Source organism: Scyliorhinus canicula, chromosome 7 (genome assembly GCF_902713615.1).
Source record: "Scyliorhinus canicula chromosome 7, sScyCan1.1, whole genome shotgun sequence".
Classification (NCBI taxonomy): Eukaryota; Metazoa; Chordata; class Chondrichthyes; order Carcharhiniformes; family Scyliorhinidae; genus Scyliorhinus; species Scyliorhinus canicula.
Window position 1 is genome coordinate 62,534,658 of NC_052152.1, and position 25,567 is coordinate 62,560,224.

Below are 25,567 nucleotides of genomic sequence, written 5' to 3' on the forward strand. Positions count from 1 at the left end.
TTCAATAGCTTTGTATACATTTTTCTCTTGCACCCAGTTATGGATTTAAGCCAGTTTTTAAAAAAAAAAACAAAGCAGTTGAAAAACCAAGCTCAAGTTATTCAGATCTTGAGTTCTAAAATTATAAAGAAACCACGGACAAATTTCCTGGAGAATTAGTTCAAAGTTGGCGCACCAAAAATGTTGCTTTGTATTGTATGACGCACACCACTTATTGATCTATGTAGTTTAATTTTTTATTGAGTTAATCCAATAAAAGTGCAAATACGCATTTTTACTTATTTACAATAATTTTGAAAATCTGTATACCTTTGGTGTTATGAGCTTCAATATCTGAAGTTGTGATTGTATTTTTTAAAAGACAATCCCACCTTAAGCAAAGTGTTAAATAGCAAAGTGCGCACAGGTCAGTTGCCAATGCAATAGGTTTTTAGTGTTGATGCACTTTTATATATTTTTTAATACTTTTTTTTTGTTTTAGGGCTTTTGATTACACTGACTTCCATGCAGTCAAAGTAATGAAGTTCTAACTTGAGGGAACATCCGTGAAACTTCCCCTTAGATAGTTTTGCCAACTTGCAACATGGAGAATAACAGAATCTTGTATGTGTTGCATTGACTAAATATTTAATTGCTAACTGTGAAGTTTCCAATAGAGAGTGAACAAGTATAAATGTTTCTTTTTCTCTCTCAACTGACCACTTTTTACAAATTGTCCTATAATCGATTTACAAACAGAACTGTGCTGCTTGAATTGAAGGGTTGAAGACAACCTGTACAAATCATAATTGCCTGAGAAGAATCAGGAATCCTGTATTGCTTTACATGGCAATGGTTACATTGCTTCGACTGATCTGTCCAAATAGTATTTCAGATTTTTCCTTGTAGCATTTGTCTTTCTCATCTCAGCACTTCAATGTCCCAGAACTGTGACTGTTGTTGCTCTCCTGGGAAGTTTAAGATGATGTGGTCCTTGTCATAGAAATCACCACCTGAAAATACAAAAATTAAAACGATTGAAATTATGTTTGATGCATCATGAAATACGATGCTAGAGTAGCTGATGACTTCTCGATAATGAAGGTGAAAAGTTCTACCTAGTAGATTCTTTGTAAGCCTCCCAACACTTTTTTTTAGCCTTTTATAGAATGTCATAGAACATAGAACATTACAGTGCAGTACAGGCCCTTCAGCCCTCGATGTTGCGCTGACCTGTGAAACGACTCTAAAGCCCATCTACATTATTCCCTTATCATTCATATGTTTATCCAATGACCATTTGAATACCCTTAGTGTTGGTGAGTCCACTACTGTTGCAGGCAGGGCATTCCACACCCTTACTACTCTCTGAGTAAAGAACCTACCTCTGACATATGTCCTATATCTATCTCCCCTCAATTTAAAGCTATGTCCCCTCGTGCTAGACATCACCATCCGAGGAAAAAGGCTCTCATTGTCCACCCTATCTAATCCTCGGATCATCTTGTATGCCTCAATTAAGTTACCTCTTAATCTTCTTCTCTCTAACGAAAATAGCCTCAAGTCCCTCAGCCTTCCCTCATAAGATCTTCCCTCCATACCAGGAAACATCCTGGTAAATCTCCTCTGCACCCTTTCCAATGCTTCCACATCCTTCCTATAATGCGGCGACCAGAATTGCACGCAATACACCAAATGCAGCCACACCAGAGTTTTGTTCAGCTGCAACATGACCTCAAGGCTCCGAAACTCAATTCCTCTGCCAATAAAAGCTAACACACCGTACACCTTCTTAACAATCCTCTCAACCTGGGTGGCAACTTTCAGGGATCTATGTACGTGGACACTGAGATCTCTCTGCTCATCCGCACTACCAAGAATCTTACCATTAGCCCAGTACTCTGTCTTCCTGTTATTCCTCCCAAAATGAATCACGTCACACTTTTCTGCCTTAAACTCCATTTGCCACCTCTCAGCCCAGCTCTGCAGCTTATCTATGTCCCTCTGTAACTTGTAACATCTTTCTGCACTGTCCAAAACTCCACCGACTTTAGTGTCATCTGCAAATTTACTCACCCATCCTTCTACACCTTCCTCCAGGTCATTTATAAAAATGACAAACAGCAATGGCCCCAAAACAGATCCTTGTGGTACACCACTAGTAACTGGACTCCAGGCCGAACATTTTCCATCAACCACCACCCTTTGTCTTCTTCCAGCTCGCCAATTTCTGATCCAAACTGCTAACTCACCCTGAATCCCATGCCTCCGTATTTTCTGCAATAGCCTACCATGGGGAACCTTATCAAAAGCTTTACTGAAATCCATATACACCACACCAACTGCTTTACCCTCGTCCACCTGTTTGGTTACCTTCTCAAATAACTCAATAAGGTTTGTGAGGCACGACCTACCCTTCACAAAACCGTGTTGACTATCTCTAATCAAATTATAATTTTCCAGATGATTATACATCCTATCTCTTATAAACCTTTCCAAGACTTTGCCCGCAACAGAAGTAAGGCTCACTGGTCTATAGTTACCGGGGTTGACTCTACTCCCCTTCTTGAGCAAGGGGACAACATTTGCTATCCTCCAGTCTTCTGGCACTATTCCTGTAGACAATGATGACATAAAGATCAAAGCCAAAGGCTCAGCAATCTCTTCCCTAGCTTCCCAGAGAATCCTAGGATAAATCTCATCCGGCCCAGGGGACTTATCTATTTTCACACTTTCCACAATTGCTAACACCTCCTCCTTATGAACCTCAAGCCCTTCTAGTCTAGTAGCCTGTATCTCAGTATTCTCCTCGACAACATTGTCTTTTTCCTGTGTGAATACTGACGAAAAATATTCATTTAGCACCGCTCCCATCTCCTCGGCCTCCACGCTCAACTTCCCACTACTGTCCTTGACTGACCCTACTCTTACCCTAGTCATTCTTTTATTCCTGACATATCTATAGAAAGCTTTAGGGTTATCCTTGATCCTACCTGACTTCTCATGTCCCCTCCTGGCTCTTCTTAGCTCTCTCTTTAGGTCCTTCCGAGCTAACTTGTAACTCTCGAGTGCCCTAATTGAACCTTCACGTCTCATCTTTACATAAGTCTCCTTCCTCTTGACAAGTGTTTCAACTACTTTAGTAAACCACGGTTCCCTCGCTCGACCACTTCCTCCCTGCCTGACAGGTACATACTTATCAAGGACACCAGTAGCTTCCTTGAACAAGCTCCACATTTCAATTCTGCCCATCCCTTGCAGTTTCCCTCCCCATCCGATGCATCCTAAGTCTTGCCTCATCGCATCATAATTGCCTTTCCCCCAGATATAACTCTTACCTTACGGCATATACCTATCCTTTACCATCACTAAAGTAAAGGGCAGCACGGTAGCATTGTGGATAGCACAATGGCTTCACAGCTGCAGGGTCCCAGGTTCGATTCCGGCTTGGGTCACTGTCTGTGCGGAGTCTGCACATCCTCCCCGTGTGTGCGTGGGTTTCCTCCGGGTGCTCGGGTTTCCTCCCACAGTCCAAAGTTGTGCAGGTTAGGGGGATTGGTCAAGATAAATTGCCCTTAGTGTCCAAAATTGCCCTTAGTGTTGGGTGGGGTTACTGGGGTTATTGGGATAGGGGGAGGTGTTGACCTTGGGTAGGGTGCTCTTTCCAAGAGCCGGTGCAGACTCCTTGGGCTGAATGGCCTCCTTCTGCACTGTAAATTCTATCTCTGATTAACGTAATCGAATTGTGGTCACTATCACCAAAGTGCTCACCTACCTCCAAATCTAACACCCGTCCTGGTTCATTACCCAGTACCAAATCTAACATATTCTAGCCTCTCGTTGGCCTATCTACATACTGTGTCAGGAAACCCTCCTGCACACATTGGACAAAAACAGATCCATCTAAAGTACTCGAACTATAGCGTTTCCAGTCAATATTTGGAAAGTTAAAGTCCCCCATAACAACTACCCTGTTACTTTCGCTCATATCCAGAATCATCTTTGAAATCCTTTCCTCTACATCTTTGGAACTTTTTGGAGGCCTATAGAAAATCCCTAACAGGGTGACCTCCTTTCCTGTTTCTAACCTCAGCCCATACTACCTCAGTAGACAAGTCCTCATAAAACGTCCTTTCTGCCACCGTAATACTGTCCTTGACTAATAATTCCACCCCTCTCCCTCTTTTACCACCTTCCCTGAGCTTACTGAAACATCTAAACCCCGGAACCTGCAACAACCATTCCTGTCCCTGCTATATCCATGTCTCCGAAATGGCCACAACATCGAAGTCCCAGGTACCAACCAATGCCGCAAGTTCACCCACCTTATCCTGGCATTGAAGTAGACACACTTTAAACCACCTTCCTGCCTGCCGGTACACTCCTGCAACTTTGAAACCTTACTCATGACCTCACTACTCTCACCTCCTGTATACTGGAGCTACAATTCAGGTTCCCAATCTCCTGCTGAACTAGTTTAAACCCTCCCGAAGAGCATTAGCAAATTCCCCCCCCCCCCCCCCGGATATTGGTACCTCTCTGGTCCAGGTGTAGACCATCCCGTTTGTAGAGGTTCCAATTGTTTTGGTTAAAATTAGGCTCTATTTAGTTGCCAGCTTCCTCATGCCATCATGTGCAAGATGTCAATGGCACAGTAAAATGGACCCTAATTGAGTCTTTAAGTTTGTAAATAAGCTGTCAGCCTCCATGGAGCCACCCCCAGCAGCTCACTTGATGGGGTTCCTCATGATTTTACCCAACTGTCCCTTCACCTTTCAATCCGCCTCCCAGTGGCTGATGAAATTCAGCCCTGTGTTACTGGGGCCTTTGTTGAGATAGCCTATTAAGCTGTTTTCATTTTGGTCTAAAACAAAATCAAAAGTAATGCTACTGGGTACAGCCATCTGCAGAGCTGTATTTTTAGACAATTGTTTTTGGTAAAATTAGGAAAATGCACGTAGTGATATTGACAAGAAACCAAATTGATCAGTTTTCCGATAGACTCAGTGGCAGCAATTTAGCGGCAGCGCTCACCACCGGTACAGATACTGTAATGTCCGCTCGATCTTGTGAGAGGCCAAAAACGGGATTTGTGCTGGCAAGAATCCTGAAGGTGATCTTTCCCACCAACCCTGCCAACGACGTGATCAGGTTTGAACCTGATTAGCATATTTCATGATAAATTTAAGTATGATTAATTAATTTAAATCTGCTACTTCTGCCCTCACCATATGTCCCCACCCACCCGGTGTGAAGTCACGCTGGTGCGAATCACTTCTGGCTTTCAAAAATGAAAACCAATTGTGATGACCAAGCCGGGGACGTGCAGTGAGGTATAGACCCCCCCCCCCCGCCGTTCAAGATATGATCGGGCAGTCCCTGGCAACCTGCCAACATGACAGTGCCGGGGGGTTGTGCCAGTGATGAGAAGGGGGAAACCGCCATGACACCTGCGAGGGTGGTTGGGGCCAGGCCACCCTGATGCCTGTGTGGTGTTGTGGGAGGGTGGCCTGATCTCTGCATTGTCCGGGGAGAGGGGCGATTTCCTGATATTTACATTGTGTGAGGCATTGGAGAAGGTGCCCCAAAGCTTGGGGGGTGGGGGGGGGGGGGGGGGGGGGGGGGTCCTAATGTCCATGGCTGGAGGGAGAGGTCTTTTATTTAAGTCAGAGATTGGAAGCCCTTTAATAAAGGTGTCCCAATCTTAGATTCCTGGCCCTGCCGGCTTCTTTCGGCCCCATCCCTCCAGCTGATTCTCACTTCCTTTTTTAAAACGCACACAGTGTTGTTAGAAAGGGAAAAGCCAACTGTGAGGCCTGCGAGCTTCACACTGGTTTTCTCGTCTGAGCCAAGACTCTGTGCATCTTTGGGAAGATTCTGCCCAGTGAATCTAATTTTACAAGCACTGCTATTGAATTCTCACTCTCTGGGATTCTCCGTTCCGCCAGCAGCATATGCACGCGCGCCCGTGGGGTTCCAGGCGGCATGGCGTGGCCACAATGGGAAATCCCATTGGCCGGCAGTGGGAACAGAGAATCCCTCTCTCGGTGACGGCACGCTGCCGAGGAACATGCGACTGGGAAGGCATAGTAATCACCCCCGGGAGTTAAAAAGTGTAATGTGGTTTCTTGGAAAGGGTTGTACATTGCTTAGCTTTACAGTACTCAGGAACACTTTGAAGTTATGCTGACATTCTGGTTTCAATATGTACTTGCTTTGCATGGAAATGAAAGTAACTAATAACTGTAGTCTGGATTTTAAGTAAAACTATATCAAGTTGGTAATAATGGAAATTATCCAGTATTTTCTTCAGATTTTACAAATTTTAAAAATCAGATGAGGTGGAAAATTGAATTCCTGCTTCTTTAAATGAACAAATGTATTACCTTTAATATCTAGTCGTAGGTTGGAATCTAGAAAAGAAGAAATAGTTCCATCCCTATTAATGTTCCATTTCTGATGAGTACGTCCATGTTCTGTCCAAAGATTTACTTTTGCTCCAGCTTTTACGTGACCACCGATGGCAGCTATGCACCCAGAGTTGGCCTGCAAGCAGAATGGAGTATTGCTTTTGTCAGTTAATTCATGCCAGGCTACCTTAATTCCTGGTGCTGGAAGCAAATTATTAGATTCATTGAATTCAGTTTCACAACTTCCCTTAATTCGATTTGAATTATAACTTCCAGTCTGTTAATCCAAAACCGTAGGTGTCAGGAGTGGTCGCACGCTCACCTCTGGAGTGGAGCTTGAACCCACCTTCTGACTCAAAGACAAATCTAGGGTGACACTTCAGGACCTCTTTGTGATGCATCAATATCCTGTTCAAGGTGAGGTGCTCAAAATTTCAAACAAAATTATTCTTTTTAAACCAATGAGTTATACAGTAACCTTCTTAATGAGCACCCTACCGAGGCCCACTCCCCCCCCCCCCTATCCCCGGAACTCCATTTAATCTGCCCATCTTTGGATACCAAGGGGCAATTTAGCATGGCCGATCCACCTAACCTGCACTTCTTTAGACTGTGGGAGGAAACCGGAGCACCCGGAGGAAGCTCACGCAGATACGGGGAGAAAAGTGCAAACTCCACACAGTCACCCAAGGCAGTCACCCGGGATCTCTGGTGGACTGAGGCAACCGTGCTAACCACTATGCCACTGTGCCGCTCTGTCCGCTCTGTCAATCAGTGTCAAATTTTGCTTTGTAACATCAAAATGAAGTTTATTGGGATTTTCTATTATATTAAAATTGCCATATAAATACAAGAAGCTCTTGTATTTGTTATTTATTCAGATTAAAATCCATCTGGCATTCCTTAGCCAATCCACTTAATTCAGCCAGATTTCTTTGAATCCTCTAAATTAATATAATAGAAAATCCCAATAAACTTCATTTTGATGTTACATCAGTCATGTACATGGTTACTTAATAATATCATAAACCATTTTGATGATATATAATAGATGCGTCCTCCCGTACTAGTGTCTGCCCCTTCCTAGTTCTGCAACAAAGAGGTTCAGTACCATGACCATCAGTACTTCATTTAATAACAGGGAGAGTGGGTGACTATATCAAAGGAATGATTCCCTAGTGCTTCAAGAAAACATAAAAGTAATGAACAAATATTTGCAGTAAGTATAAAGTCAATGGCCAAGGAATAAATACAATTGTTTTGATTCACGTTATAAAGGAAATTGATAAAGGTACCCAATGTATTTTTATCATCAGTTTTTTACAATATGCAGCAAAACCAATTCTGAAGCACACGCGGATATTAGCTTGGTGATTATCAGATGTAATGGATAAAATATCCAGTCCAAACCAGCTGGCCATCATTCAGGGCAATAATAACACATTAGTTTTGTTGCATAAACATTGAATCTAGATTTAACCATTACATTTTGCCGCTTTTAAATTTAATATTGCTTGAATAGTCAGTTTAAATCATTTAAGTAATTGATAGAATTATCAAGCTAATTGGTGGGCCACTGCATGCATTAAGAGAACACTGCCATTTATTTCTTCTAACATATCAGAATCCTTCTGCAGCTGAAGGGAGTTTTGAGCTGTCGGCAAACACAAGGAGCGAGATTCTCCGCAAATGCGGAGAATCGTAAAGGCTGTCGTGGGACAGGCCGTGACCCACGGCAGCCTTCACGCCCACTTCCGGGGCCGAGTCTCCCCCCCCGGGTGGGGCTAGGAGGGCGGCCCCGTGCGTCACGGCGGCGCGGCCTTGATGACGGTCGTCCAGGTCGCACGTCAAGCGTCAAGCCGGCTGACGCGGCCGATGATGTCGGCTGCGCATGCGCAGGTTGGACAGCGCCAACCCAAGACGTGGCGGCTTAAGCTTGCGGGGCGGCGGAGGGAAAAGAGTGCATCTGTTACGGACGCACGGCCCTTGGCACGGCCATGGTACTGCCGTGCCAATTGCGTCCCGTTTCACGACAGCAGCGAGCAGGTGTGTTTGCTGCCATGTTGAAATGGGCGTGAAGGCCCGGCTGCTCGGCCCATCGGCCTCGGAGAATCGGCGCGCGCCGTAAAAAATGGCAAGTGGCGATTCGTGGCGTGGGTCGGGCGTGGGGGAGAATAGCGGGAGGGTGTGAAAAATGTCGGGAGGCCCTCCCGCTATTCCCCCACCCGGCGTGGGGGGCGGAGAATCGCGCCCAAGATTTGATCTCTCCTTTTTAAAATAAATTTAGGTACCCAATTATTGTTTTTCCAATTAAGGGGCAATTTTAACGTGACCAATCCACCTACCCTGCACATCTTTGGGTTGTGGGTGTGAAACCCACGCAGACACGGGGAGAATGTGCAAACTCCGCACGGACAGTGACCCAGGGCCAGGATTTGAACCTGGGTCCTCAGCGCCGTAGACAGCAATGCTAACTACTGTGCCACGTGCCACCCCAAGATTTTATCTTTTGAATAACTATTTTATTAATCAATTTTATTTATCACTAAATCAGAAGTATTTCTGTGATGTAAAATTCAGCATTGTGTATTTAGAGAATTACAGTTACATTACCTTGGATTTAATAAGTCCATGACAATAACACCACATCTGTGTAGGTTTACCATTGTAAGGACAGACAGTTAACTTGGATTCCCTCGGGTCTTTGAAACCTCCAACAACTGTCACAAATCCTCCGGTTGCTTTGTTTTTGACTCGGAAGTAGACTCCAAGCTGACAGAACAAGAACAGGAAGTTGCAGTTGTTAGTAACTGTTTGCATCATTATTGCTCTGAAATTTTAATTGAGAATTCTGGCTGGTGTATAACTTTGTATTGACATCAATCAGACAATGATGAATAAAATTTTATCCATTGTGTGGTCCAGGAGCAAAGTTTGAAGAATGTATTAAATTAATTCATTCAATTTACATAAAAATACATATTAAGCACAGCTTCATTTTGCATTCATGAAACCTTCCTCCTTTTCGAAGATCCTTTTTCCTTCCCCATGCTCCATAGAAATGAATATTTCTCTTTCACAGAACCACTTCTTTGCTGCTCCCCTTTGTAGACCCACTTCTTCTCCCTTCCCCTTCCCAGGTGCATTCCTTCTCCTCCCTCCCCTTCCCAGGTGCATGGCCTCTTCCCCACCTCCCCTTCAGGATGCTGCCTGGTTTGGAGGGTAGGTCTTATGAGGAAAGACTGAGGGAGCTAGGGCTTTTCTCTGTGGAGCGTAGGAGGATGAGAGGCGACTTAATAGAGGTTTATAAGATGATGAGAGGGATAGATTGAGTGGACATTCAGAGACTATTTACTCTAGTGGATGTAGCTGTTACAACGGGGCATAACTATAAGGTTCAGGGTGGGAGAAATAGGAGGGATGTCCGAGGTAGGTTCTTTACTCAGAGAATGGGTAGAGTGTGGAATGGACTGCCTGCTGTGATAGTGGAGTCGGACACTTTAGGAACTTTCAAGCGGTTTTTGGATAGGCACATGGAGCACACCAGAATGACGGGAGTGGGATAGCTTGATCTTGGTTTCGGACAAAGCTTGGCACAACATTGAGGGCTGAAGGGCCTGTTCTGTGCTGTACTGTTCTATGTTCTACAAGGTGCATTCCCTCTTCCTTTGCCATTATAGCTCCACTACTTCACCCTGTCCCTTCTCCAAATGAAAACAAATTCATTTTTCAGTATAAATGTACTTTCTCTCTATCAGGAACGAAAAGAAACACAGTTGTCCGAGACTATCTTTTAAGGATTGTATTGGATGGAATAGTGGCAACAGCTAAAGGCTAGGAGAGATTCCAGAGTGTGGGCGGTAATTAGGACACGGGGAGTCCACCCTAAGTAAAGATAAGAATTAAATTAATTTACAAACGATATATGTACACTTCCCGGAGGACCCCTACCTGCTTTGTCGGTGCCTTTACTGGCCGACCTTACGTACACTGGGTAATTGAGATGCCCCATCCCTCAGCTGGGGAGCTCATACTCTGCAAGAAACACGGGAAGGCAAGCTTTCCTACCCTGTAGGTCTCGTGTGGGATATTACAGGCTAAACCAGTTGATGTTTCTGCCACGGCAAGTGAAATAGAGGGAAGGAGGCCACACAGCAGGACAGAGTCTAGAAAAATGGAAGCTACAGGATTCCACTCTACCTTCATCAGCTGCCTAGGCCTCACCTAATATTCAAGTGTAAAGATTAAGATGAACCCGCTTGATGTTTCCCAACCCTCACAATCGTATGCTGGATACTTAGGTAAAAAGACTCCTGTTCTGGTACTAACTGGAATGACTCATCTGCAATGTTTTTGGAACTCTCTTCCTTGGAAGGCAGTGGAAACAGTCTTTGAATATTTTTAAGGCAGACCTAAATAGATTCTTGAATAATAAGGAGGTGAAAGATGATCTTTAATATTTTACTTTTGGGCACAGTGCTGGAGTCTAGAGAGAGGCCTTCCATCCATCCCACCTCCATTCCAGCAGTGCCCTCACTTCTTCATGGGTCACCCACCCTGACTCCTATTCTGGCTATAAAAGTTCAGGAGACTCAGGAAGGTAAATCCAAAAGAAGTTTAATTTGACAACAAAAATAAAGATAGCAATGTAACCTACAACTTCGAGGTCCCAATCAGGACTATCATTTTAGCCGGTCTTGGCCCCGGCCGGCTTTTATAGGGCAATTTCCCTGAGCCTCAGCTGATGGGCCTCCACCCACTAGCGAGGGAGCTCATATTCCACAAGTCCCACGGGGAGATCAATTAGGGCGTTCCCATGGTCTCGGGAGTGTCATGTTCTGTAGACTCAACGATGAGCGACAGAACATGTAGTTTAAAATAATTTATTGTGGACCAAACTTCATGGTGAGATAACTAGGATAAATTAACTAACAAACAACTAAAACAAAACAACTCTTGTGTAACTACTGCAAATACGTCTATCACCCAGCACGATCAACTTCCAACTCCCAGATCATATGGTGACGTGATGGATTTACAATGCCACCTAGTGGTCGGAGGCCATGCATAATATTATGTACAAATTAGGATTATTAGACTAGCGCACATACCAACCCACAGATCAAAAATCCATCTGCCGAGAAGCCATTTTTAAAGGTCAGGTTCACGGAGCCAAGAATTCTCCTGTCACTGTGTCCCTGACAAGGGAGGAAATTTGGGCCTGTGTCTCGATTTTTCAGATCAGTTCCTATATGTAGTACCCCACCAGGCGGACTGGTAGGCAGTGCTGGGTGAGGGTGAGCAACCCCCCCCAGACCAGCCAGGGTGTGCCACCCCCACCACTGAGCCCCTGACACCAATCCCCCATCCCACACACCCATAGCCCCCCACTCCCCCAAGAGATTGACCGAGACCCCGCCCGCCAGCAGCCCACCCTTAACCGCATGCCAACACCCATGCCCGGCCATGGCTGGGTGTTCTGCACATACAGGCCACCAGTCACGGACCCTCTGTACTGCCTGCGTCCGAGTGTCTCACACTGTCTCAGACAGCCCATAACTGTAGGGAGAGATAGAAAACCGGAGGGGCCCTACTGGACCTGCAGCCCCTCACAGTCACAGAACAGAGGGCGTTGGACTTGGTTGGTGGGGTCGGAGAGCAGGCAGTTGCTGAGACACAGATGGACATCGGGGAAACAAGTGAGCCCGCAATGAAGAGCAATGACCCTATTGCATGTGTGGCATCCCCCCCATCGCACATGTGCCCCCCCCCCCCCCACTGTGCCAATCCATGATCAAACCATGCGGCTCGTCTTAGGTTTTGCGGGATTCACGTCTGGGGACGACATTGACGTTGCGTCACTGCTGTCACTAAACCCACCACCATCCCTGAGACAAGCACCTTGGTTGGGCACGTTAGTGAAGAGGATTCTGGGGCACCATCTGGTTCGCAACACACACATCTTGTGGGACATCAGGTGAAGGTAGGAACCCCCGAGGGGGCGGACAGTCGGAGGGTGGCCCCTCCCAGGGACTAGCTGCTGTCCAGATGTGTCTTGGGCTGCTGGTAAGGACAGTCCCATCAATGATAGAGATGTAGGCACAGAGCTGGGGATTACCTCGGGGATGTCAGCAACCATCCAGTGCCTGCAGGTGCAGTTGGAGGTATTCAACCGCTGCATGGGCAGGAGGTGGTACCGACCATGTGTGCTACCCAGGACAACACCGCACGGGTTGAGTCCATGGTGAAGGCCTTGGGTGCAATAGTACTGACCATGGATCAAGATGTCAAAGGCCTGGGGCACTCTGTGCAGGCGGTGGCTGAGACACAGGACAGGGCCGTCATATTACAGGCAGTCATGTACCAGGGCCACATGGACATCACTGCAGCACTCCAGAGCATGACCCAATCACTGCCATGGCTGCTGGTTTCGAGAGCAATAGCCTGGCCCTGGATGACCTGAACCGGACACAGAGGGACCTGGCACAGTTGCAGAGGGATTTGGCACAGTCCGAGAGGGATGTGGTCCAGTCCCTGTGCTCCATAGCTGCAAACTTGGAGACCCTGATTGAGACGAGATGGGGGGTAAGGCGGAGACCTCCCCAATGTTGGGGTTGTGAGAGGGGTCAAAAACATAAGATGCCTGAAAATGGGCTTCCAGACAATATGGCGCCTCAATCTGTGAGGAGCCGCTCGCCAGCAGGATATTCCTCTGAGAGGTGGCACAGTGGTGCAGTGGTTAGCACTGTTGCATCACAACACCCAGGGCCCAGGTTCGATCCTGGCCCCGGGTGACAGTTCTTGTGGAGTTTGCACATTCTCCCCATGTCTGCGTGGGTCTTATCACCACAACCCAAAGATGTGCAGTGTAGGTGGATTAGCCACGCTAAATACCCCTTAATTGGAAAACAAATAAATTGGGTACTTTAAAAAAAAAGGGAAATTCCTCTGTGTGTGCCCTCGTCGGTGGGAAACTCCGAGGCCCAAAGAAAAGTCAAATCGCCGGTGGATAACGGGATGTGCTGCAGCCGCCAAGAAAACCCCCACAAAAGCCCCACTCAGTGCACTTTAACTGCAGTCCACTGAATTGTGCTCCAAAACGCCACACAAGACTCACCCAGAACTGCAGAAAAAGTTTGAGTTACCTGTTTGAGTGGATGAACTGAACCAATTGTATTCCATCCGCTGAATTTATTCCAGTTGGTAATTTCAGTACAGTCCAAAAGTAACTGCTTTCCTCTATAGTTGGCATATTCATAGGCGACCCATCTGATTTTATATACAGAAAATACATCAGGGGAATTGTAAAGTGAGACCTGAATTATTCTTTTTCTAGGTTTACACTGATTGAAACCATCTATATCTAATAAACAATTTTGAACCTGTCCATCTGGTGAGAAAATAGAATAAATTTATATAATGTGTTGATCGTTTCTTTGCAAGGGAGATATTATTGAATTCACTTCATTTTATGTTACAGGTTCACTTGCATTGTTACCAACTGATGAATTTGTTTCGCAAGAATGTTTGTCCAAAGGTACTCATCACAAATGTATTAATTTGGAACTGATTACAAATAAATACAATTGCGAAAGGTTATCCAGTGTTAAGTGTTTTCCTTACAGTTCAACAGTTTGATTATAGGAAGAGAAACATTAAAAGTTGCAAAAAAATCACCAAATCCTAATTTTAAATATAGGGCATGTATGAACCTTATTTGGTTCGTACATGATAAATAAATAAAAATATTTTATTTGATCAATAAAATATTAGTACGAAATATTTTGTCATTTTTTTGGTTCTTTCATAACTTCAAATGCTAGTTGTGTAAGAAGGCAGTTACGAGAAGTAGGAGTGCCTTTATGAATAGTTCGCCAGTTCAATCGATATGTTATTGTCAGTATGTCATAACAATTGTTTAATCCCTTTATTGCCTTTTTTCCTGGTTCTGTTAGTAGTTCTGAACAGTAAAACAATTGCCATACAAAATGGATATAAAACAGGGGAATGGGACTTAATACTTCCACTCTCAGAACCATCACCATAATAGGCAAATGGCCTCTTGCTCTGTAAATTCTGTGATTTATAATCTCACACTTTTGCAGTGGTACTTGAAATACTTGATTTTAAAGATGATGATTGAAGTAACTTTCTCATTTTTTGTAGGCTACAGATTCTCCCACTGGTCATCATCTCTGACACCGGGTGGACTGGAGGTGGGGCAAGGCCACAAATGGGAGAGAAATCCTGTTGGACCGGCTCCACATCACCTTCCCACCTCCTGGTGGAGGAGTGGGACTGACGGACCTGACAGGTAATCAATTAAGCCCTTTAAGGCCACTTAATTAACCATCTCTGTTAAAAATGCTGCAGACTGGCTTGCTGACCTCTCGGAATTTCTCCACCGACGGTCGGAGGAAGGCTTCCTAAACGCATGGGGAAGTTCGTCGGTCTGTTCCAAAACCTGGGTGAAAATGATTTTCCTCAAATCCCCTCTAAATCTCTTGTTCCTTCCTTAAATCTATGCCCCTGGAATCTCCTATCTACCCTCATAATTATGATCATAATTGTTTTTAGCTGGCCGATCAGATTAGAAAGCTCAATTAAATGAATTGTTCATCTCATTAATAGCTTGGAGGTTATTCAATTGTACATGACTGAAACTACATTCAAAATGCTAGAGATCAGTTTACACAGAAAAGTGATCACGCAGGTGGGAGTTTCAAATTTTGATTTACAATTATAAGTTCACAAAAAATGAATGTTGCTTTCGCTGGAGAACTTTACCACACCAGGATGGCAGAAAGAGGGATAATCCACCGTGGATATCTAAGGAAATAAGGGAGAGTGTCAAATTGAAGGAAAAAGCATACAAAGTGGCAAAGATTAGTGGGAGACGAGAGGACTGGGAAATCTTTAGGGGGCAACAGAAAGCTACTAAAAAAGCTATAAAGAGTAAGATAGATTATGAGAGAAAACTTGCCCAGAATATAAAATCAGACAGTAAAAGTTTCTACAAATATATAAAACGAAAAAGAGTGGCTAAGGTAAATATTGGTCCTTTGGAGGATGAGAAGGGAGATTTAATAATGGGAGATGAGGAAATGGCTGAGGAACTGAACAGGTTTTTTGGGCCGGTCTTCACAGTGGAAGACACAAATAACATGCCAGTGACTGATGGAAATGAGGCTATGACAGGTGAGGACCTTGAGATGATTGTTATCACTAAAGAGGTAGTGATGGGCAAGCTAATGGGGCTAAAGGTAGACAAGTCTCCTGGCCCTGATGGAATGCATCCCAGAGTACTAAAAGAGATGGCTGGGGAATTTGCAAACGCACTAGTGATAATTTACCAAAATTCACTAGACTCTGTGGTGGTCCCGGCGGATTGGAAATTAGCAAACGTGAGACCACTGTTTAAAAAAGAAAGTAGGCAGAAAGCGGGTAATTATAGGCCAGTTAGCTTAACTTCGGTCATCGGGAAAATGCTGGAATCTATCATCAAGGAAGAAATGGCAAGGCATCTGGTTGGAAATTGTCCCATTGGGCAGACGCAGCATGGTTTCATAAAGGGCAGGTCGTGCCTAACTAATTTAGTGGAATTTTTTGAGGACATTACCAGTGCGGTAGTTAATGGGGAGCCAATGGATGTGGTATATCTGGATTTCCAGAAAGCTTTTGACAAGGTGTCACACAAAAGGTTGCTGCATAAGATAAAGATGCATGGCATTAAGGGTAAAGTAGTAGCATGGATAGAAGATTGGTTAATTAATAGAAAGCAAAGAGTGGGGATTAATGGGTGTTTCTCTGGTTGGCAATCAGTAGCTAGTGGTGTCCCTCAGGGATCAGTGTTGGGCCCACAATTGTTCACAATTTACACAGATGATTTGGAGTTGGGGACCAAGTGCAATGTGTCCAAGTTTGCAGACGACACTAAGATGAGTGGTAAAGCAAAAAGTGCAGAGGATACCGGAAGTCTGCAGAGGGATATGGATAGGTTAAGTGAATGGGCTAGGCTCTGGCAGATGGAATACAATGTTGACAAATGTGAGGTTATCCATTTTGGTAGGAATAACAGCAAAAGGAATTATTATTTAAATGATAAAATATTAAAACATGCTTCTGTGCAGAGACCTAGAGCATGAGTCGCAAAAAGTTGGTTTACAGGTGCAACAGGTGATTAAGAAGGCAAATGGAGTTTTTTCCTTCATTGCTAGAGCGATGGATTTTAAGACTAGGGAGGTTATGCTGCAATTGTATAAGGTGTTAGTGAGGCCACACGTGGAGTATTGTGTTCAGATTTGGTCTCCTTACCTGGAGGGTGTGCAGAGGAGATTCATTAGGTTAATCCCAGAGTTGAGGGGGTTGGATTATGAGGAAAGGTTGAGTAGACTGGACTGCACTCATTGAAATTTAGAAGGATGCCGGGGGGGGGGGGGGGGGGGGGGGGTGGAATCTTATAGAAACATATAAAATTATGAAGGGAATAGATAGGATAGATGCGGGCAGACTGTTTCCACTGGCGGGTGAAAGCAGAACTAAGGGGCATTGCCTCAAAATAAGGGGAAGTTTGATTTAGGACTGAGTTTAGGAGGAACGTCTTCACCCAAAGGGTTGTGCATCTATGGAATTCCTTGCCCAATGAAGCAGTTGAGGCTCCTTCATTAAATGTTTTTAAGATAAAGATAGATAGTTTTTTGAAGAATAAAGCGATTAAGGGTTATAGTGTTCGGGCCGGAAAGTGGAGCTGAGTCCACAAAAGATCAGCCATGATCTCGTTGAATGGCGGAGCAGGCTCGAGGGGCCAGATGGCCTACTCCTGTTCCTAGTTCTTATGTTCGTATGTTCTTATTTTGAACAATTTATAGGCTAAATTTAGGAAGGAGCTGTAAGGGTGTGAGCCTGAGAATTGTTTTTGGGAGCATTTTTTCTTAAAAATGATTAATTGCACAAAGTTACAAAGCTAATGCACAGAGTGGACAGGGCAAGGCTCTCAGTCCATCTCTTTGCTTGCTCCAAAAACGAATTCAAATTCAAATTGAATCCAATTCAGGTCCCTACAAGGGAGGGCATACTAAATCCAAGCTGACAAGAACAGGCTTGATCCTGCACTTGATATTAGCCAAAAGACTGAGAAGCAGTAATATTGCCTTATCACTGAGTTCCACTCAGTCCATCCATAGCTACATTCTAGGATCATCAGATCAGACATTTTATCTGTGAAATCCCATTTTATGTTAGCCTGAGTTGGTTCAGTTCAAGGTTGCATAAGAAAGTTGAAATGACAGGGGCAGGAAATAATAATTTGACTGTCAAGCCCACTTCATCCAGAGACGTGGTCTAATTATTCTTTCATAGACTTCCTGCCACCTCCAGTTGATCCCCTATTTTAAGGAACTCCAATTCCTTTCTTATCTCGCCCTGTTAAAAAGAATCAAGCAATGCTATTAACATGTTCAATGTGGAGAGGCTGTGCTATTGGTGTTGAGCCTTGCTTGATTTGACAGCAACTCAAAGGATCGGGGTTTCCCATTGAGCCAGACTTTATGTTGGGGATGTAGTCTCAATGGATGTTTCCCAATATTTCTACAACCTTCAAATCCTTTCACTCAACCAATTTTATGGCATCTCCCTTTTAATAGTGTTAACTGACCCAGAATCAATCACCTTCACCGGGCTTTCTCATCACTGGTACAGAAATAAATATACCGTCTAAACATTGGAACGGCAGTGATTTGTGCCTACTTACGTTCCACCATTCACCTTGACTGACTTTGGAGTTTGGTAGTAATCCTTATTCTTCCAGCAACTGGTGCCTTCTGTAAGAATCAGCTCTTGACCTTCAAATGAATAAAGGCTAAATAAGCTGATAGAAGGCAAGGAAAAATCCTAAAACAAGAAATAACACAAGGTCACACTGAGCAGATGCTCCTCGTACTAGTAAGAAATGGTTAAATGACATGAAAATAAATCACTTTATGATGAAAAGCATGTTTTATTCTTTAATGGGCTATTAGACTAACATTGTTAAAGCAATCACCCCCAACATCACAATATTTATCCATATTTATGTTCTTAGCATAATGAAAATTCATGCTAAACATTTAGGGACCTGGTTAAATATTTTGAATAAAGCAAGTAATTCTCTAAGTATTCAATAGTGGCCTGATTACACTCCCGTGACACCATTACTGACTGAGTTAACCATGTTAAAGGACATATATGCCAGACTGCACCTGTAGGATGTGGTGAATGAACCAAAAAGGGGAAACAACAACTTTACCTTAACCTCAGCAATCTACCTATTGCAGGTGTATTGGTCCCTGACAGTAGTGATAATAGTGACCACCCTCTTCACACTGAGGATACTGTTGTTGAAAATACAGAAAAATGTGTCATTTGAAACATGGAGGTCTGGCAATATCTGGTCTGAGAGAAACATGAGAGGATACAGGGAAAGATCCCACAAAGGGTTAATAGCAGCTGAAAAGGGCAGGATTATAAAATGCAGATTCTTTCTCTCAAGCAGGCTTATCAAACGCACAGGATTCTTGTATTAAGCTAAAAACAATCGTTCACACCTTCATTGAAAGTAACTATCTTAGGAAGCATTTGGAAAAGCATGGATGAGAGTTTCAATTGAATTAAGTGACAAATGTTTAAAACAGGCAGGTCTTTCAAGTTACAACCAAGTGGATTTTTAGCATACAGCTAAAAACAATCTTTCACACCTTCATTGAAATTAACTCTCTAAGTAAACAGCTGGAAAGGAAAAGATGAGGTTCAGTTGAATTAGGTGACGATTCTAAGTGTGAAGTTCTGCCGTTATCAAGTAAATTAAAGAAAACGGGAGACTATCAGTCTACGAGAAACATAATTTAAAGCTAAAATCAAAGGCAAAGTTATGAGCTGGGGACAATTGGAAAATAAAACTATTGAAATCACAGGAATTAAAAGTAACACCTCTTGAAACCAAAGCATTTTTTGAATATCACAAAGGACAATGCATTCAGATCTGAGAGGCGAGGTTATGCCCAAAATGAATACTTAGTTGTATTAGAATGTTTAGATCAAAGATACTTTTTACAATCAAAGTGAAATAAGTTAATTTACAATAAGGTCATAAAAACTGAATAACTATTAGAAAGAGAATATAAACCAAGAGAGCAGAGCAGAACAAGATCCAGAACTCAGAGGAGAACTCAGAGAGAGGAGAGAGGAGAGAAGCATATTCAGCTTAGCCAGCTTGGTCATGGGAAAGATGAGACAAGCAGCCGAGCTTAAACAGCTATACACCTAAGGAAGACTAGAATTTAAACAGGAGTCAGAGTCAGCTGAGAGATAGCTAGCAGAGCCAGCTCTTATAGCTCAGTGCATGGGATCGACAAGACACAGCAACGAAGCTAATCAGCGAATACATCTAAAGAAGACCAGACTTTAAAGAAGATTGATTGTCAAGGTGGGCCTGAAGGTCCCTTCAACCAACCAGCTGGATCCAGAAGCAAGATCTTTTTACCTTTCTGTAAAGAAAGTGTTTGCAGATTTTAAAAGAAAAAAATCTAATAATAAAATAACTTAATTTAACCTGAAACAGTGGTTATTCCTAAAGTCTACTTTACTTACTTAGCAATGCAGGACCAGGACATCGATGCTACTAAGTGGTAAGTAGATAAAATCTTCAGTGAAGGTATGGGTTATACCGGGGGTTAACTTGAAAATATAGTTTGACCTGAATAGCACCCACCGAAGCCTGCATCGTAGTCAGGGAGTGAGAATCCCTGTTCACCATTTAGAACGTCGGCCCTTTTTGATATAGGGGGAATTCTAAGAATAGTGGTGAGTTTTCAAAAACAATACCCTCCATTTTGTTTTGTGTCACTAATATTGAGCTAAATGGGATAGATTCAGATCTAGCAGTTCAGAACTGGGCATCCATGAAGTGCTGTGGACAATGAATAGCAGCAAAATGATATTTGACCACAATCTATAAGCTCATCGACCGGTATATTGTTCACTCTGCCAATACCATCAGCTAGGGAATCAATCCTGGTTCAATGAGAAACGCAGGATAACATGCTCGGAGCAACAGAGATGCCAAGCTACAAGTCGGGGCTAAGTGCAGGCTAAACAATGGAAGCAGTATGTGACAGATTAAGCAGAGTGGTATTGCAAGTAACAGATTAGATCAAAGCCCTGCAGTGCTGCCATGAATGGTGATGGACAATGCCGCAATAACTGGAGGAACAGGCTCCTCAAACATCCTCATACTCAAGAAATGAGGAGCCCAGCTTGTCAATGCAAGTAACAAGGATGCAACATTTACAACAATCTTCAGCCACAAGAGATGGGGTGGTTTCTTGGCCTCCTCCTGAGGTTTCCAGCATCACTGATGCCAGTCTTCAGCCAATTGTAGTGATGAATGGGATGAAAGCGAGTCAATAGTGTCGTATTTTTTTAATGATATGCAAGGGTACTCCTACTTTCATTTTTTCTGGCCAACCTTTTGAGTTAATTTTAATATTTCTGACACTGCATTGCCTTGGGAGGTTAAGGTGCCATTGGCATTCTGAGCAATTCCCTCAATGCTGCCTGCAGCATGCTGCTCTGGGGCTGGTGTTTTGACCTTCGGTACTGCCTTCAAAGAAACCGCTGACAACCTTGGGATTCTGGTCATACAGGTGCTGCTCTTCCTCCTGCCACTTGAAGTCCATTGTGCTTACTGTCACTTTCACAATCAGTTTTGTGTGCTTCCAGACCTGTAAGCTACTGCAACGAAACAGCATTTCATTTAATCACAGGAACAGAAATCTTCTTTAAACCTGATCGGTGTATAAAATTAGGACCCCTCAAAGAAAATGCCCTCAGTTGCTGGCAGAAGCCCAGTTCATGTCTGGTTTCTCGGTTTTATTATTCTTCAAATTCAATTCCCTATCAGCTATTCGTAATGACAAATCAGTTTTCAGCAAGACTTTCATGGTATTTATTCCCTCAATGTAGCCTATTGCATTGCTCCATTATCCACATATTTAAAACGCCGTCTAAGCTAAGGGACTTTTCAGGTTACACTGGGCACAGCATGTGTTGTCTTCACTCTACCAAATAATACTGGACAAAGACAATACTAGACAGATTGGCTCTACAAATGGTCCATATAGGGACAGCTGCAGCTACTCGCGAACATCCGAAGGAAGACATGAGGCACAGATTTTTATTTGGCCAGGAGAGCAGGGAGTTGTCTTAAATAGATACTTTAAATTTGGGAGGTTGTGACTAGTAGAATGTTACAGGGGTCAGAGCTGGAGTCTCAGCTATTTACAATCTATATTAATGACTTGTACAAAGTGACAGTGTGTAATATATCTAAGTTTACTGACATGACACTAATATGATGCTGTATGGTGTCATGTGGGAGTACCTTTAAGAACTGGGTGTTTATCAAATAGCTGTAGTGGGTGTACCTTTAAGAAATGAGTGTTTATTAAATAGCTGCAGTGATGTCAGAATGTGGGTGGAGCTGGGCTGGCTGTCTTTCACTTTTGTTTTTGAGCAGGCAGCTACAGTGTGTTTTAGTTTCGTTTTCAGAGCTGGATAGCTGCAGGCAAAGCAAGCAGCTGTATATTGATCTCTCTCTGCAAAGTAATACCTGTTTCTGTAGAAAATTTAAACCTGCTGTCTTTCTGTAAAAAGAGTCATTTAATCTTATGGATGTTGTTAGGAAAGTTATGAAGGGTTACTTATGGAATATTGTATTTGTGGGGATTATTGGTGTTGATAGTTGTTAAGATGTTTACTGTGAGTTTCTAAAGTGTTAACTGGATTCATAAATAAACAGAGTTTTGTTTTAAACATACTTTAAATCTCAGTTGCATCACACCTGTAAAGTAGGCCCTTGTTCTCCTCATGACCACAATCTATTAAAAGGCGTGGGTCAGGTGAACTACATGATACACTTTGGTGTCCTCTAAACCCTGGCCCATAATAAATGGGGGCTCAAGGTGGATAAAAGTCTATCTATTGGGTTGGCTTTGTGAACTTAAAGACAGTGAGGGGTGAGCATATTATGGTTGATTTTCAGGTGTGGTATTCTAGTTTAAGTAAGGAGTGTGTTGTGGACAATGGCTCTTTCAGAGGCTCTGAAGTTTTTGGGGGTGGAGATGGTCACCCGCAGTATCTTAAGAAAAGAGACAAAAAACAGGCTTTTAGATTTGGCAAAAACACTGCAGTTAGCATTACCTGGCAGAATATGAAAAGAAGAGGTACTTACGGCACTAGCTGAGCATTTAAAATTGCCTGAAATACAGTCTTATTTATTAGAATTGACTAAATTAAACAATTGGAAAATGAGTAAGAATTAAATACACAATGTAGGAAAGAGAAAAAGAGAGAGAAAGGGAACTACAGATGAGGGAAAAAGAAAAGGAGAGAGAAGAAAGAAACAAAAAAATAGCCCTAGCAGAACAAAAAGAAAAAGAGAGCGAGGAAAGAGAAAAAGAGAGAGTTTGAACTTCAGAAAATGGCCATGAAACATGACAGTCAGTTATAATTGGCGGATGTAAAGGGAAACGCACAGTTGGAGGATCGTGATGAGGATAAAGAGAAAGAGCGTAATCATCGAAGCCTTGGTGGGGATCTATTTAAATATGTCCAAGCATTGCCAAGGTTTGATGAGAAGGAGGTAGAAGCCTTTTTCATTTCATTTGAGCAGGTGGCTAAACAAATGAATTGGCCACCTGCATGTGGGTGTAACTGAATCAAACAAAGCTGGTAGGTAGGGCTAGTGAAGTGTTTGCATCACTACCAGAGGAGGTATCTGGGATGTATGAGGAGGTGAAAACATCCATCTTAGGTGCATATGAACTAGTGCCTGAAGCCTCCAGACAAAGGTTTAGAAATTTAAGGAAAGAACCTGGTCAAACATACATGGAGTTTGAAAGGATCAAACAGAGTAACTTTGATAGGTGGATAAGGGCTTTGAAAATAGACGTATAAAGCTCTCAGAGAAATTATACTTTTGGACGAGTTTAAAATTTCAATTCCTGATATAGTGAGAACTCATGTGGAAGAGCAGAGGGTTAAAACTGTGAGATTAGCAGCAGAAATGACAGATGGTTATGAATTATTTCATAAATCAAAGCTTGGTTTCCGACAGCAGTTTCAGCCTGTGAGGGATAGAAACCGGGGACATGAGAAATACTCAACTAATAGAGGTAAAGGAGATCTGATGGGAGATAATAAAGAGAGTGTACCTCAGATTAAAAAAGAAATCCAGGAGGGTGAAAGAGAGATGAAAAGTTTCAAATGTTTTCACTGTAATAAACTAGGCCATGTAAAATCACAGTGTTGGTGGTTGAAGAAAAGTACTGGGAAGGCTGATGTGGTAAAACAGGATAAGACAGTGGCGTTTGTTAAAGTGGTCAAGGAAAGCCCAAGTGAAGCGAAGGAGGTCCAAAAGATTGTACAGCCTGACCAAGAGGTGACTGATGAGAAGGTGCCAGATCTCTTTAACAAATTTACTTGTGTGGGTAAAGTTTACTCATGTGTACCAGAAGGAGCAGGTAAAGAAGTCACAATTTTAAGAGATACGGGAGCTAGTCAATCTTTAATGGTGAGAGATGAGGAGTTATGTAGTTTGGGAAGAATGCCAGAAAAGGTGGCAATATGTGGAATTCAGGATCAGAGGAGTAGTGTTCCATTATATAAGGTAAGGTTGGAAAGTCCAGTGAAGAGTGGTGAAGTGGTAGCAGGAGTAATAGAGAAACCATCTTGTCCAGGAATACAGTTTATCTTGGGTAATGATATAGCTGGATCGCAGGTGGGAGTGATGCCTACTGTGATTGATAAGCCAGTGGAAAATCAGACAACTAAAGTGTTGAAGGACGAGTATCCTGGGATTTTTCCGGATTGTGTAGTAATAAGGTTGCAAAGTCACAGGTTAAGACAAGAGGAGGAATCAAAGAGTGAAGATAAAGTTGAAGTTCAATTATCAGAAACGATTTTTGATCAGATGGTTGGGAAAGAACAAGAACAGGTGGAGGATGAGGCGGATATTTTTAATTCAGGAAAATTGTTGGAGTTACAACAGAAAGATGTAGAAATAAACCGGATGTATCAGAAAACATATACAGAAGAGGAATCTGAGTGTATACCAGAGTGTCAGTACCGTAAAAGTGATGTCTTGATGAGAAAATGGAAACCTTTACATATGCAGGTGGATGAAAAGTGGGCAGAAGTTCATCAAGTGGTATTGCCGGTAGGGTACAGAAAGAAGGTGTTGCGAGTAGCACATGAGTTACCAGTGGGAGGTCATTTGGGAGTATGGAAAACTCAAGGTAAAATCCAAAAACATTTTTATTGGCCTGGACTACATACAGATATGGTTAAATTGTGTTGATCATGTCACACATGTCAAGTGATGGGGAAACCCCAAGCAGTGATAAAACCAATGCCCTTAATACCCATTCCAGCATTTGAGGAACCTTTTACAAGGGTCTTAATTGATTGCGTAGGACCGCTTCCTAAAATGAAAAGTGGTAATCAATATCTTTTGACTATAATGGATGTGTCTACCAGGTTTTGGGAGGCCATTCCAGTATGCAATATTACATCTAAAAAGATTGTGGAGGAGTGACTTAAATTCTTTACTGGATATGTACTACCCACAGAAATACAATCGGATCAAAGTTATTCAAGAAGTTATGGGTAGCTTAGGAATAAAACAATTTAAATCAACTGCGTACCATCCAGAATTACAGGGAGCTTTAAAAAGGTGGCATCAGATACTTAGGACAATGTTGAGGGCTTATTGTTAAGATTATCCAGAGGGCAGCACGGTGGCGCAGTGGGTTAGCCTTGCTGCCTCACGGCGCCGAGGTTCCAGGTTCGATCCCGGCCCTGGGTCACTGTCTGTGTGGAGTTTGCACATTCTTCCCGTGTCTGCGTGGGTTTCGCCCCCACAACCCAAAGATGTGCAGGGTAGGTGGATTGGCCACACTAAATTGCCCCTTAATTGGAAAAAATGAATTGGGTACTCTAAATTTTAAAAAAAAGTTAAAAAAAAAAGATTATCCAGAGGATTGGGATAAAGGAATTCTATTCGTACTGTTTGCAATTAGGGATGCACCTAATGAGTCAACCAAATTCAGTTCTTTTGCACTAACTTTTGGTCAGGAGGTAAGAGA

General features: G+C 43.1%; 1 protein-coding gene across 1 annotated transcript in view; it reads right to left on the reverse strand.

The window, feature by feature from the left end:
* Positions 1–218: 218 nt before the first annotated feature.
* The window catches only part of LOC119969033, a 139,018-nt gene continuing 113,669 nt past the window's right edge, over positions 219–25,567 (reverse strand). Inside the window, exons 19-23 of the mRNA XM_038802174.1 lie at positions 18,139–18,278; positions 13,535–13,658; positions 9,003–9,161; positions 6,366–6,525; positions 219–992 (exon numbers count right to left, since the gene is read on the reverse strand). Coding sequence (XP_038658102.1) covers positions 901–992; positions 6,366–6,525; positions 9,003–9,161; positions 13,535–13,658; positions 18,139–18,278 — 675 coding nt within the window. The 3' untranslated portion in view covers positions 219–900. The remainder of the gene's footprint in view (positions 993–6,365; positions 6,526–9,002; positions 9,162–13,534; positions 13,659–18,138; positions 18,279–25,567) is intronic.